Source organism: Parambassis ranga, chromosome 17 (assembly GCF_900634625.1).
Source record: "Parambassis ranga chromosome 17, fParRan2.1, whole genome shotgun sequence".
Lineage (NCBI taxonomy): Eukaryota > Metazoa > Chordata > Actinopteri > Ambassidae > Parambassis > Parambassis ranga.
In genome coordinates this window covers 9,841,170-9,855,691 of record NC_041037.1, presented here as the reverse complement: position 1 = coordinate 9,855,691, position 14,522 = coordinate 9,841,170, and the positions used below count along the sequence as shown (strand labels likewise).

Below are 14,522 nucleotides of genomic sequence, written 5' to 3'. Positions count from 1 at the left end.
CACAACAACAAGTGACAGCGGCTGAAAAGGCGGAAAATAACACCAGCTGACAGCGATACTTATATAGACGTGTTGATGACAGTGTTGTAAATGTTATATTAATCTTAAATAGTTGACATACGTCATAAAATACACTTTAAATAGACAGGAAATGCCGCATATTTGCTCATGATATGTTAAAGAAAACGTATTGTGTGCAGACATATGTGTCCCCAGAAAAGTAATATGACCACTTAAACACGTGAAAACAAGATGAAACTCAGCATGCTAAACTTTTTTTCAGGTGAAGAGGAAGGAGGAGCTTATAGGAACAAAGGATGTCACAACTTCCTTATTTTGTTGCAAAATAGTTCTGAGAGCTCCCAGCTGGATTTCCTGAAAGAACCCGTGATATGATCAATGACCCAAACCGTTCTGAACTATGTGTTAGTAGGAACTGAACCCTTTACACACTATTTTTTTGGTCAGTTTAGAAAACTCCACAAATTATGTGTGTATAAATTTATATTTGTACATGTATCCATCACTACAGTGAAACACTGTCAGGGTATTAGTATTGGTATTGTCATACTGTCACTGTTGCTGCCAATAATACATACTCACTAAGTGAAACATCTGCACCCGACATCCCCAAGTCCATAAACAAAAAATGGAGAGAATGGCAGAGCTCAGGAATGTGTGAGAATATTGCACATGGTCTTGTTTTGGCCTCCAGCCATCTACTGTTCTAGTTCTCAAGAACAAAACTGTGTAATTGGAGAATACCACAAGAAGGATTAAGTAAAATAAGCAAATATTTTCCGTGGAAAACAGGTAAATCAGGCCACAGTAACCATTAAAACAAGTTGAATTATTAGGACATTTCAACCACATGAATTCATAGAACAAAATGTAAATAGGTGTTTTTTTTATATATTCCATCCAGCAAAGCTGAGCAGATGTTTTGTCCACACTGTTTGTGCGAGGAACAGAGCCACGTGCCACACAGAGCAAACACTCCTATGATCCTGTTTGCTGGGGGAAATAGCAGCAATACAGCCCGGTGGATGGACTAATGTGTCCCTCTGCTGTTGAGCTGTTGTACCAGTTACAAATGGCTGGAGGGAGAACTAAGTCCTTTCAGCCAAAGCATCTGACTCACCACTATCCACCCATAATTGCCATGTCAATGATCTATTTATCCAGTTTTAGACAAACAAGGCTTTGGGAGCAAATGGAGTCATACGCCTTGCAACTCAGATCATAAAACTGTAGCTAAATGTCATCTTTTACATGGCTTTTAGATTACATAATGATGATGAAATCACTATATGGGTTGCACTATTTATTTAAAACCGACTTGAAAACAGTCACAGTATATGTACAGGGCAGATAAATAGCTGTTGATCTTACACAATAAAGGAAATAAGCAATGAAATTAAGAATAAGTGCTCTTTTACATTAAAAAAGAAATGCTCCATCCCTAAATACTTTATACTGACTATACACATATGCACAGTTTGGATTAAACAAGCCTATAGACACCAATTGCACATAGAGTATTTAGGTCCATATATGTAAAAATAACATTGAATAAAGAAGAATACCATGTTGTAAGAAGGTGCACAGTTTTAACTCTTGAAACTGAGGTAGCAGATCACTGCATGAAAGCTCCATCACCTAAAACAGGAATGCCACAAAAGTACGTTTTTTTTCTTTATGTATAACCACAAAGAGTTCAACTGTAAATCCACTATGTGATAAATATGACATTTATGACACTGTGACCTGGTTGAGTCTACAGCAGCGATGCAGCAGCAGCATTAGAGAATCAGAGATTTCTCTGTACCGCAACCCATATAGGTAAGGAGCAAAGGCCCTGGGCAGCAGCATAAAAACACACATATTGACTGTGCTGACCCACACACGAACATCTTGACTAATGTCCTTCCTCTGGAACAGGAAGAGCTCCAGGATAAAAACAAAGCCAGGAGCAAAGTAGAGCAGAAGGAGAACCCCATGGGCCAACAGTGTGACCCGTGCTCTGGAGAAGCGGCTCTGCCAGATTCCCTGTGTCCTTGTTACCATGTAGAGGCGAACGTAGCAGTAAAAAATGAGTAAAGCACAGGTGACTGCAGCTACAACAAAGTATATTTGAACCACGTTTTTGGCCTCAATGAAGCCGAGGGAGATGAGAACCAGACATAAAGCCACCTTTTCCTGGGGATTTCCCCTCTTTACCTCCATCACTATTACCAGGGAGAAAGGGTAGGTAGCTGCCAGCAACCACACCCCAACCAGTATGCGATGGAGGCGGGCAGGTGGAAGAATGTCATGGTAATGGAGAGGCCAGCGGACTGCAGCGTATGTATCGACCACCATGAGCGTGACGGTTAAGATGGCAGAAGAGTAGGCAGTGACAGTGAGGGCTGTGCCCAGCTCACAAACTGGCCAGGGGATCGGAGCCCTCACAGCATTACAAATAACTAGGGCCAGGTTGACAATGAGCAAGAGCAGGTCCGCTGCCAGGGTGTTTGCCACCAGCAGGTAACGGGTCTCCTGACGCAGGGCACGGGTCGTAAAAATGCACATTAGGAGAAGAGGGTTGGCAAGCAAGGTGGCTAGAGTGATGACCATGGTTGGGATGAAAAACAATTCTAGGTGCCACCTGTGGAGACTCTCACTCCAATCCTCCGTATAGTTGGAGATCAATAGTGATGACATCATGGCTCTGACTTAGGTAGAGACTTTATGAGGCTTCACTTCCTCCGGTGTGGTTCTGTTGATAAAAGCATCATCCCATCATCAACTATCAGGAGTAGACCGAGTTGCTGGGACCAAAAGCAAATAGATGCAAATATACAAACAAATTTATGAGTATGCCGTTTATGACGTTGTATGGCCTATGTTTCTAGAACACACTACAACAGATATGAACAGTTACAATGATATGTAATTAATGTAATTAAAAATGTTACATGATACAACTATGATCTTTAAACAATCTTGCTAGGCACACGCATCTGGTATTGTGGACTAGGAAAGCCATTATTGTTCAAAGTGCTTATTGCTGACTGCATTGGTTCTTACAGCATGCATGTACTCCTATCACCAAACACTTCAGTCCTATCTATTTATCTATCGTACATTTGTGGAAACAAGAATAGACAGAATACATAATTTTAATTAATAACAAACATGAAATTAAATCTCCTGCCCCCAAAAAACTGAAAACTGATTCTGTTCAAACTTTACACAAACACATTTATTGACAAGATATAGATTGACCAAAGGTTGAGTTATCTTACCTGATGTCTAAAACAGAAGTCCACGTCTGTGTTCCACATCTATTAGACCTAACACTGCTATAAATCAATGGAGTTTTTGTGCGACCGGTCTCACTTGCAGCCTTTATCTTACACCCTCTGTTGACTCATAGAGATAATGTAGCGATGGAGTAAACCGAAGCCACTTGGTTGTCGCATAGTAACTGGGTGGAGCTTTTACTCCACTTGGATGGTCATCATAATGTTATTTTCCCCTTCATTTTTTTTCTTTCTGTTTTACATGATTTGGATGTAGGAGCACATTTGAAAATCATCTTTAAACAGATTAGAGTCCAATCAAATTCATTGTAAGCAGCAAACATTAAGCAGCAGAGCAGCCAACCCTCTGAAACGGCTTTAATTTGTAGAGTTACTTAAGCAAAAGACAAACAACCCATTTAGACACTGGTAAGATAGCGTGTGAGAAATTACTCATACCTGACAGTTGGTTCAGACAGTCCTCATCTATTAGACTAACCTCGCACTAATGTCATCACACCTGATAAGACCACTTAAATAAACACCTCCACTGCAGGGTTTATGTAGCTCAAGAGGAAAAGCTTGGTTACTCTCCGACATATCATGTCTTAATTCTTATCAGTTCTGTCAGATGTATCACTTTTTAATGTCATTCCCTCTTTAAATTACATTTTCTCAGCTCTCTGTCATTTCTTCCTCCTTTTCATATATCCACTTTTTCCTCTAGACTCATTGTCATCATCATCATCATCATAGTCGTCATCATCCTCATCCTCATCCTCACTATCAGCTACAATCCTGCCTGGTTGCACCTCCTGTTGGAGTAATTCTCTAGCTACCAGTTTCTTAAACACCTCATACTCCTCTGCTGTCGCCCGGGCAACATATGTGAGGAAGGTTTCCTGGTTGGCATTAAGGATGTTCTCCAGTTTAGGGTTGATGATGTGCGTCTGTCCTTTTTTGTCCGGAGTTTCGTACAGGCCCCGACGCTCCAGGAAAATGTGTCGATAGCGCACCTCATCCAAAGTGAACCGGAACAACTTGCACTTCACCATCTCCGCCTGTTTGACGCCCATTCGGAAGTAGACATACTGTGGAGAGATGTATATAGTTACAAACCATAAATAGAAAAAACAAGTCTGAAAGGACAGAAACAGCCAGAGACTGTATGTCATGTCATCTGGCGTGTGTCAGATCACTGTTAGCTAAAGGATCAGTTTTTATGTAATGTAAGAAGTAATACAAAATCTGACACGCAGCATGTTCTTTTTTACTTATGAGAGTATGCCACACAACACTTCATAAAATACTGTGAACAGTTCACAGCCACTGTAACCACCAGAGGGAGCACTACAGCCTCGTGTCACATACAAACTCAAATCATGTTTGAAGAGACGTTGTATGTGCACACTGGAAAAGACACAAATAAAGTTTCATATTTGCATTATTTTGCACAGTAAAATGCCCCCACATATTTACCATATAACCCATCTAATCTATAATGTTCTGTCATATTTTGAGGAAGTTCATAAATTTACATCTGCCTACAGTGTAAACACTGCACCATGGAAACTGTTCATTGACTATAAATAGCATTGTCAGCTCATTTGTGTGAACATTTTAGTCAGGGCTGCAGCTAATGCTTATGGATTATCCACCACAGCTGATTTTCTGTTCAGATAGTTAGTTTTGTCTGACTGCCAACTGTCTCACTTCCCTCATTGTGTCACTGGCTGACCTGAAACTTGTACTCCAGCTGATCGTGGTCCTCCATCATTACTGCTGGGCTGTCTCTGAGGATGTTGGTGACCTGCTGAACAGTAAACAGGCACTTCTCTCTGAAGAATGTCACCCCCTTTTTAATTGTCTTCACAGGCAGAGTCAAGATTTGGGGGTAGTGGGCCACCATCCTGTGAAGACTGCCTGTAAGGGGGGAAAATATGGGTTTGAGTACACATGTAAATATTCCAAGCTTCCCTCTAAAGCACTGTGTTATGATCATATTCTCACCTTCAACTAAACCTAGTTTCCGCAGGTTGTTAATGCGTTCCTGAAGCTGTGTTTCTTTAATAGTGTAAAGTTCGGGACATTTCTCCAGCACTTTCATCATACTCGTGGGGTTGAGCCCCAAGACAAACAGAACTGTGAGCGTGGACAAAGCATGTTTGGCAGCTCTTCCTCTGATACTGGACACTGCCTCATACAGCTGCTCTGCCTGGGTGGCTGTAAATCCCATATCAGTCAATGAGCTCAGGGACAGCTCAGAAGCCGGCTTCTCTGACAAATGAGCATGTTCTGGGTCGCGGTCCAAAGACTGCACAGTGCTGTGGGTGATGGTGGAACATAACAATCTGCACAGAGCCGGGTGGTGGCATCTCTCAAACTGGAGTGGACTGAATACAGAGGAGGTGGTGTGCCTAACAGTCCAGCGAAGAATCTGTGTGAATAAATTACTCTTTAATACAAGGACAAACAATCATTCACTGAAGTTATTAAACATGAAGGTGAAGCCGAGGATTTCAAACTAACCGGAAGCGTTTACAAAGACATTGTTGAACCACACAAATTATTAAGCTAACATGTTTACAACTGCAACAGTAGAGACTCGAAATAATATAAGCAACATTATAATATTTTTAACATTCAAGTTCACCTGACGCGCAGCACTTCGAGCACCCATGCTTGTCCGTCGTTTATATATTTCCGTCTCACAACTTCAACACGTAAAAGGTTCCGCTTCGTCCTCGTTATAGATGCGTTTTCTGCGTAGAAAAGTGAAAATGTTAAATCCGTAAAATATGTTATAAAAAGGGAGAAACACAACGTGGATTATATAGTTTATAAATTCTTACAGCAATTACCACAAGAATTGACCAATTCAGCAGAAAAGGTGTTCTGCTATTACACAAAAATTGTATGTCGATAGTTCTGTATCCCTTTTACACCTTGTCATGCATTATTTTATTTTTTTTAAATGAATACATCGGCAAAAACAGTTCATAAACGCTTTGTCATGATAAACTACTTTCATTTGAGCCTCTAAAAATTTGCTTGAAAATAATCCATATCTATTATAAGATCTGCACAGCAGCTGTGTGAAAAGTGAAGCCCAGCAGTCCTGTACTCCTAATTTGGAGGGAATGTCCACAAAATCACCATGTTTGTGGTAGGATATTTATTGATGTATAAAAATAAATAGATAAAATATTGTAAATACACTTACATTTGTGATTAAAATATCCAAGATTAAAATCATGAGCATAAACTAAATTGGCAATTAACAAAAGCTGAATCAGGAGGCCCTTCAAAGTTCTTCATGTGGTTTTGAAAACAAACAAGGTTGTGGACATTTTGGTAGCAAACCTGGTTTAACGACCATCATTATTTTACCGATTCGAAAGAATAAATAAACCAAGATAAAAAATGTGCACATACATCATATAAACATGGGTTTGCCGCCTGCTGCACTCAAATCTGTCAAACAAGCACATATTGACTAGCAAGTGATGACAACCATAAAAAGGTAAAAGTCCATATTTCTCTGGACGTCTTTGTCTAGACAGTGCTCCATTATTGACTCCTCTTTTTGCTGTTCTTGTCCTTGGTACACTGCTGGATGAATAACTTCACTTCGTTAAAATTCAGTCTTCAATCCTCAGTGAGATACTTCTGGAGCTCGGTTTCCAGGGCCACCATTGACAATTGCTCATCTTCATCTTCCTCCTCATCCTCAGGCAGAGTCTCTTCGCCATAATCTGGGAACAAACCTTGCCCGATGTAATCCTTAGGACTGGATTCGTGGTGCTGTGGCAAGCCTGTTAAAAGAGGGTTTGATATATTCAGCAGCCAATTGTCATGCTGATCCTAGTGATGATTAATACTCACAGTGGCTCTGTGTAGTAGGAACCACCTCTGCCCAGCTGTACTCTGCAAGAGAAATGGGCTGGCTGATCCAGGACTGCAGCAGCAGCTGGTCCAAAGTCATTCTCCGCATGGGATCCGGATGAAGCAGCCCACATAACATACCATGTAGCTCTGATAGTGCATGCAGAAAAATAACAACACTGGGGTGTAAATATTTGTATAATAATAAAACAACTGGACATGATAACAAAGAGACAGGATACCTGGAGAGAGGGGGAATGGCGGCTTCAGTTTACCATTAAGGATCTCTTCCACATTACAGAAGGGGTTTTCACTGAACAGCAGTGTGTACAGCAAAACCCCCAGAGACCACATCTCCAGCTCAGGACCTTCATAGCTACAGGTGAACACCAACAATAAGACAAGCCATTATAATAAGCTCATAACTGGGAAACACAGACATTTTATTCAATCATAGTATCCACTGTTGGTGTATTTTTAAAGTCATGCTTTTTAGGTCTACACTTTAAAGGATTAATCAGCCACAAAAACATTAATGTAGGAAATTGACCTATTTTTGTATCAAAGTTTAGTGATGGGAAAGAACTGTTTAAACATAAGTACACTTGTTACTGCTCTATTAACCTTAACTGCCAATGAAAATCTAAAAAAAAAAAAGAACAAGCAGAACTTGTCATTCACAGCTATTATGTATACTCACGGATTTCCCTGAAGCACCTCTGGGGAACAGTACTCAAGCGTGCCACAGAAATTGTAAAACAGCTTCCCGGAAACCATCATGGCAGCAGAGCCAAAGTCTATCAGTCGAATGTGAAAACACTTGTCGATTATGATGTTCTCATCCTTTATGTCCCTGTGAAGAATGTTCTTAGTCCTCAGGTAGAAGACCGCTGCCACCAGCTGGTAAAAAAGACAAAAACTCCAGTTTAACAAGGAACAAATCAACACAGAGCCCATTCTCACTTTTTATTTTGGTCATGCAGTTACCTGTCTAAAGATGTAGCTGGCCAGGGGCTCATCCAGTCTTGGCTGCATGTCTATGAATTCAAAAAGGTCCAAACCATCCCCATGTTTCTCCATCACCATCTGGAAGTAACTTCCATTCTCAAACACCTCCAGCACCTAATCACACATACAAACATTGTCATTATCGCTGTTTTATAACATAGAGAAAGGCAATTAAATATTATGAATGCTTCTGTAAACTTATGGACCACCAAGTTACCTTGACAATGTTATGGTGCTGCACTCGTGTTAGTATGGCGATCTCATGGCTCACTCGTCCCAACATAGGGTCATCCACCCAGCAGTCACTCACTATCCTGGCCTTGCCAATGAACTTAACTATCACCTGCAGATTTAGATTGATAAAGAGGTCATATCCACACAATTTTAGCTGACCCACAAATTTACAAACTGTGCATGTTACAATACTGTATTAGTTCATAAGCAGAAAATGCTTTCTTACTTCTTGTCCATCGCAGCGTCTTACTGCTTTCCAGACAAAACCAAAGGCTCCTTTGCCCATGGCTCTGAGAGGCTGATACTCTTCTTCAAACTGCCCATCACAGGCTCGAGAATGCTCAAGGTCCAAGGTAGAGCGCAATGCTTCAGTATAACTGACCTCGCCAATCCTCTGAATGACAGAATTTAAAAAGATGAGATGGAAAAAACAACAACCCTCGTGATGTTTAATTTTCAACTTTTATATGCCATACAGATTTAGAAAGAAGTTTGTGCTGCCACTGACCTCTCCTAGACTGGCTCCTGATTCATTGTGTAGAGATCGATCTGCTTGCAACAGCGAACCCTGCTGGCCTGGTCTCCTCATCCATACACAGAACATGAAGCTCCCATCAGGGAGGTTAGTCCTGCACACATCACACTGCACATCTGATAAAGAGTAAAGAGAAAACTGCTGATAAGTGTTGTAGCTGTATAATAATAAGAGGACACAACTTTATCAGTACCAACCAAATCTTGTGCCATCTCTGTGGTATCCACTTCCTTCAAAATGGCCTGTCAGTATCTCTGTAGATTCTGAGGACTGAATGTGTCCTTTTGCTGTCACTTTCTTGGGGGTTGATGTGGCGGGAATGTCTGTCAATGACTCACTATTCATTTGCTTGCACTCTTGGCTCTTTTCTTTATGAATTGCTGAAATTGCTGCCCATTGCTCCTGCTCACCCTGGTCCTTATCCAGTTCTTCACTTAAGCTGTTTCTGGCCTCCAAAGCAGCATCTGCTCTCTCAACAGACTCCGCTTCCTGCTCACACTCTACCACACACGGGGAGGGTGTCCGCAAGAGTTCAGCTGTATCACAAGACGTCATAGAGTGGTGGTTGTCATTGCTGAATCCTCCACCGCTTAGCAGTTCTACACTACCGCTGAGGTTTAGATCAGCTAGGGCCCGTGTAACCAGATCACCGTTGCTGTTGAGGTCCAGGAAGCAGCTAGCTGTGTCGACTATGTGTGCTGAGTGAGAGTCCTCTGCCTGAGCTGGATCAGAGCCACCATGACCGGCAAAATTTTCACAGAAGCCAGAGGAAGATCTAGGAAATTAAAAAAAATTGTTACATAGAACATCAACCTACACCGTAATTACAAATCCAGGAGGAGAAATGTTTTCTGTCCAATGTCACCTAGTCAGTAATTAAGTAGGATTAGTTGTTAAAAAAATCTCCCTCACCTGCTCTCCATCGAGATGACTTCAAAGCTAGAGTCTTGGAGGACAGATGGGCATGAGCGGTGATCTTTTCCTACATCTGGAGTGGCATGTCTATTCTGAGCAGGAGTGTCTAGAAAAAATAGATAAAAATAACCAATATTTGAGTTGAGGAAGATACAGACAGACAAATTAATTAAAGAAAACAAAAATATAAATCCACATCCCACCTGGGATACTCTCAATGACAAGGTCATTATTTTCCTGAGCCCCATTGCCCAGCTGCAGTTCTGTGTTGTGGTGTGACAGTTCAGAGGAAATCAAGCAGCAGGTGTCTTCTTCTGGAGGTTCCACCCAGGCAAATGTCCTGAGGAGTGCCTGGGTATCCTCGCTGTCTAGCTGGCTACTGCAAAGAGCAACCCGAGCTGCCTCTTCCATCAGCTCTGTAGTGTCATTGAGCCTGTAGGAAAGAATACTTTTACTATTTTTCCTTCACAGAGGTTGTTGTGAATTTCTAACACATCTGGCTGCATTCATACATTTTTAGTGATCAAAGATTTTTTTCTGTTTTCTGGCACAAAGAATGTTATTAACCAATAAGGCACTGAGGGGGTACTAAGGAGCCTTAGCTGAGGAACTACACAGTTGTTTTTTGTTTGTTTTTTTAATTCCATTTGTTATCACCAATTGAAATGAAATTATTAAGATAATGTTTAAATGATGAAATGTCAAAGAAAAAGTTAATTTCCATATCAATAAAGAATCATCTTAGGTATAATTTTTGCATTCTTCCCCCAATTAATGCTATGACATTATCTGTCCAACAGATGGCAAAATAGAGGACCTTTAATACATTGTTAATTCAGAATCTGATCTCATCCAGTATTGCTTTTATGAATTAGACACGAATGTGCAATGTGTGGAATGTAATTTTGATCGGAACCAGAAGCAGATATAAAAGACAGAAATAAACGTATGTACCAAGGGGAAAGTGTTAGTGTCTCTATTGGCTCCTAAGAGACACAGAGGTTATCAGGCTTGACCATGAAGTTGCTGTGTCTCCAGATTTACTGAAAAGCACATAGAGTAATACATGCAGTCTGCTTCTTTCAGGTGACTAATTGTTGCCACAGAAGCTTGTAGAGAAACACAAATGATCTCTGCCATTGACTCTGTTAACATAAAACCTGTAAGAGTTAAAGAGCAGACTATGAAGTCACTGAAACAGATTAAAAACCATCCAGCTCGCACAGTCCCTACTAACTTACATAACCACACGTGTGGAGGTGACTGCAGGAGGAGAGAGGGTGGACAGAGCGCTTTCCGGTTTCTCCAATCTGGTGCTGGTTCCAGTGAAGATCCTGCCTCTCCCTGTTGAGGTCCTTTTCAGGTTAGCCATCTGCACCATGGCCATGTCTCCTGCCACTAGTGAAGAAGGGTCTAAGTTAAAGAAAAAAGAAGTATTAACAATGTGAACAATTAACACCGCATAACAAGACAAACTACAAACACACATAATAGGAATAAATCTATAACAAAACATTACACCACTATAAAGTGTGTATATATAATGCATATTTATATATAGTCATATCTGTATGTAGCTTTTATAACAGTAAAAAACTTATCACAGCAATTAGGTTGTGAAACATGTAAGCCATGCTGTGACTTTTCATACAAAAGCTCACCAATTTTTCCCGATATTTTGGATGAGGACGGACTTTGTCGAGAGCAAGGGAAGAGGCTGGACTTTCTGTCCGAGTCAGACATCCATCCATAGAATGCAGGAATCAGAAACGTGACACTCTGTTGAAGACAAAGCAGCAGTGAGAGAGCTGGCACGGTCATCAATCCAAACAGCCTTGTTCAACTCGTCATGTTGGCTAACCTTTTCCAGCAGCTCATCCTTGCTGTAGCCAAACAGACTGAGGGCCAGGTGGTTGTGGATGCTAAAGATTGAGCCATCAGGGTGAAGCAGGAGGAGGCCACTGACAGGCGCAAACACCCAAACTGTTCCAGAGTACTCCAGTGCTGGGCTGGGCGAGAGGGTGATACTGTCCACTTTGTCTCCTGAGAAAGCACAGACATGCTAAAGAAGTAGAACTGGTTACGGAGTGTTTACCTGATTAAAACATGCAAACAAACAGTCTACCTGAGGACTGCCGTTTTCCATCACAGTGTTCAGGGCATGGGATTTGCGTCTTGCCCTCCCTATTTGATATTTCAAGAATGTCTGTTGGGCAGGTGCAACCACCTCCATTGTTTTGATGGTGGGGTTTTCCACACAGTACTTCCCCCTGAAGTTTGACACACAGTGGCACACGCACACCTCCTTTTCTTTTACCACACACTCTCTGAACCCTCAGCATCTAGAAAAAAAGGAAGAAAAACCAGAGTAAACAATGACAGGCTTACAGAAATACCTGAGCTGACAAAGTTGAGGAATATGATTTCTTTTCTGTGTGTTAGACAAAAAATGTCTAAGAAGCACATTGGTAAACAGGAGGCTGAATGCCGGGTTAAGAAGGGAGTTGGCCTTAGCTGAGTGGAACATTTTTATTTGTAGTGTGCTTACTTTGGGCAATGCGTGGCTGTGGAGGGGGATTTGTAAAGAGGGGATTAGCTCCTTAACAGGCACTCCTTTTAACTCCTCGGGATGCTGGTATCCATGGAGATGGGCAAATGCCAAGTCACAGGTAAGGATATATCCCTAGAAATGACATCAAATGTTTGTGTCTAATGTTTAAAAAAGGAAAGCAGAAGAAAAATAACCTCATCATGGCTTAGATAATAATGTTGTACTTACATCCTGCGAAAATGACACAAAGGCTGAAACCCTTTCTACATATTCCAACATAACAAGCCAGTGCTCTGACAGTCTGTGGGTACACACTGACACAGGCACTTCTCCAGACAATGTCACAGCATCCACCTACAAAAAAAATTAACCACTTAAACATTAAAACACACAGAAACATTTTTTTAACATTTCCACGGATAACTTGATTTAGATCACAATACATTTCGTACCACTTTTCCAGACACCATAGTAACTGTTCCATCTGCTAGAGGAAAATCTTCTTCCAATGCATCTTCCAGGACCTGACTGGTTTTCTTTAAAACGCAGGACAGCTTTTTTCCAATTAGCTCATTAATAGTGCACTCAAACAATTTGCATGCCTGTTCATTTGCTGTCAAAATCTGAAAGATGAAAATAAAACAAATGTTACAATCTGTAACTGCTATTGTGTAGATAAAGCACAGTTTGGCCAGTGCTGCTCAGCAACCACTGCTCCTACTGAGTGAGTGCACACACATTACCTCTCTGGTTTTATGGTTGATGGTAAGAATGCCTTTGTTTGGGTTTAGAGCAGATGGAAATTTCGATAGGACACAATTTCCAGATAATAGTTGACTAAAGAAGGCCTCGTTTGTCTCTGAAGTAGTGAATGGATGTGGGAGGGAGTTGGCAAAACCTTGGGAGCCTGGAATTAACCTTGAAATCTGGTGGTTTCTTGTTTTTACAGTAGTGCAAACATCCAAACATTCACCTGTAAACATAAATTGAGGTATTATGAAAGCTAAACAAAAAATATTCATGTTATTCAGTCCGGGGTGACTTGCTGAAGTAGGCTGTATTGTTAAAATACTTAGAAGATACAGGAAACAAAACGAAACACTGTCTGTGGATCCATTTAGTATAAATACAACTAAAGCAGTGAAACTGACCTGTCAGGGAACCTGAGTAATAGCGACGTTGCAAAGCCAAAAGGCTCCTCTTGTATATCGGTCTGTGAGTACATGGATAGGACTTATTCAGATCAAAGTCATCTTCCAGGAGATCCGAAGAGAGGTCTGGCACCACACAAATAGTCTGCCCTTTACTTCTGATGAGCGGGATGGCCGCAAGATGAATCTCAGGCGAGAGCGACATTGCTGTGTGTGATCCAGCTGGGGTTGACAATGTGAAGTCATGGAGTCAAGTACGATTAGCATAAAATAATAAGCTAAATTTGCAGCTTGTGTAAACAGCCTAATTAATACATTTGTTTTGAAGTGGGTTAAACACAACACTCACCTCAGTTTGTGTGCGAACTGTGTTCGTAAGCTGTTAGGATGGACAAGCACGGCAGATTTAGTTGACGCTAGTTGACAAGGTAACGTTTCGTCGGCTGCGCTAGCTGGCTAATGAGCTATCTGCTAACTTTACTGCTAATGCTACCACAAACAAACAGAGTCGATTGTGTTTAGTTATAAAATAGCAAGATTTCTCGGCCTAATGACAAGATATTTTATCTTAGTCAGCGTTTCCGTAACGTTAGCGCAATTTGACACCATCCAAACAGTTAAAAAAATGTTTTTAGAGCTATTATTTCATTTTCAACGAGCTGTATTTTGTAAACCGCGGGCTTGAAGCGCCAGCCGAGTCGACCATTTGAGGAAGTCTTCTTTAGCCAATCAAATGTCACGCTACCAAATAGGACAAATTCATTGGATAGGAAACCGGAAACGCCCGCCTTTGTTTCCATGGAGATACTGTCGCAACAATAAAACTCAACAAAATAAAAGAGATCTGTCTCACAAGGCGTACGGACTTTCCACGAGTCAAAGAAATAATTCACACATTTTATTATAAAACAGAAAACACAGACAAACCCCCAAAGCAAACGGCCATAACAGAGTGTTTC

The 14,522-nt window shown here is 41.1% G+C and overlaps 3 protein-coding genes across 5 annotated transcripts; all 3 read right to left on the bottom strand.

The window, feature by feature from the left end:
* Window positions 1-1,752: 1,752 nt before the first annotated feature.
* On the bottom strand, window positions 1,753-3,417 carry LOC114450241 (probable G-protein coupled receptor 148). Of its 2 annotated transcripts, none has more exons than XM_028428255.1 (2): window positions 3,288-3,417; window positions 1,753-2,758 (listed from the first exon to the last, which is right to left on the bottom strand). In XM_028428255.1, the coding sequence occupies exon 2, from the start codon at window positions 2,704-2,706 to the stop codon at window positions 1,753-1,755; it is 954 nt and encodes a 317-aa protein (XP_028284056.1). In that variant the 5' UTR covers window positions 2,707-2,758; window positions 3,288-3,417. The 2 variants fall into 2 exon arrangements, with proteins under 2 accessions (XP_028284056.1, XP_028284057.1); XM_028428256.1 differs by having other exon boundaries at window positions 1,753-2,810; window positions 3,288-3,310.
* On the bottom strand, window positions 3,223-5,980 carry mterf4 (mitochondrial transcription termination factor 4). The gene is made up of 4 exons (XM_028428254.1): window positions 5,938-5,980; window positions 5,295-5,721; window positions 5,023-5,207; window positions 3,223-4,375 (listed from the first exon to the last, which is right to left on the bottom strand). Exons 1-4 carry the CDS (start codon window positions 5,962-5,964, stop codon window positions 3,971-3,973), a joined length of 1,044 nt encoding a protein of 347 aa, XP_028284055.1. The 5' UTR covers window positions 5,965-5,980; the 3' UTR covers window positions 3,223-3,970.
* pask (PAS domain containing serine/threonine kinase) lies at window positions 5,969-14,255 on the bottom strand. Of its 2 annotated transcripts, XR_003672054.1 has the most exons (22): window positions 13,913-14,255; window positions 13,564-13,785; window positions 13,156-13,385; window positions 12,865-13,035; window positions 12,641-12,766; window positions 12,410-12,544; window positions 11,987-12,203; window positions 11,723-11,904; window positions 11,523-11,640; window positions 11,103-11,274; window positions 10,065-10,294; window positions 9,859-9,967; window positions 9,144-9,721; window positions 8,920-9,062; window positions 8,638-8,805; window positions 8,395-8,520; window positions 8,157-8,291; window positions 7,870-8,069; window positions 7,412-7,545; window positions 7,170-7,319; window positions 6,720-7,099; window positions 5,969-6,046 (listed from the first exon to the last, which is right to left on the bottom strand). XR_003672054.1 is itself a non-coding variant. In XM_028428252.1 (21 exons), the coding sequence occupies exons 2-21, from the start codon at window positions 13,766-13,768 to the stop codon at window positions 6,933-6,935; spliced, it is 3,696 nt and encodes a 1,231-aa protein (XP_028284053.1). In that variant the 5' UTR covers window positions 13,769-13,785; window positions 13,913-14,255; the 3' UTR covers window positions 6,459-6,932. The 2 variants fall into 2 exon arrangements, 1 of the variants encoding a protein (XP_028284053.1); XM_028428252.1 differs by lacking the exon at window positions 5,969-6,046 and having other exon boundaries at window positions 6,459-7,099.
* Between the last annotated feature and the right edge of the window lie 267 nt (window positions 14,256-14,522).

What these genes read in the sequence shown, in the direction of transcription:
- pask (XM_028428252.1), bottom strand. Translation starts at nt 13,768, where the DNA reads ATGTCGCTCTCGCCTGAGATTCATCTTGCGGCCATCCCGCTCATCAGA. An exon ending in TCAACCATAAAACCAGAGAG is followed by an intron (nt 13,036 to 13,155) that starts GTAATGTGTGTG and finishes TTCATCTTTCAG; the next exon opens with ATTTTGACAGCAAATGAACA. An exon ending in GTCATCTCGATGGAGAGCAG is followed by an intron (nt 9,722 to 9,858) that starts GTGAGGGAGATT and finishes TTAATTTCCTAG; the next exon opens with ATCTTCCTCTGGCTTCTGTG.
- LOC114450241 (XM_028428255.1), bottom strand. Translation starts at nt 2,706, where the DNA reads ATGATGTCATCACTATTGATCTCCAACTATACGGAGGATTGGAGTGAG.
- mterf4 (XM_028428254.1), bottom strand. Translation starts at nt 5,964, where the DNA reads ATGGGTGCTCGAAGTGCTGCGCGTCAG. An exon ending in CTCGAAGTGCTGCGCGTCAG is followed by an intron (nt 5,722 to 5,937) that starts GTGAACTTGAAT and finishes TTATTCACACAG; the next exon opens with ATTCTTCGCTGGACTGTTAG. An exon ending in GAAACTAGGTTTAGTTGAAG is followed by an intron (nt 5,208 to 5,294) that starts GTGAGAATATGA and finishes CCCCCCTTACAG; the next exon opens with GCAGTCTTCACAGGATGGTG.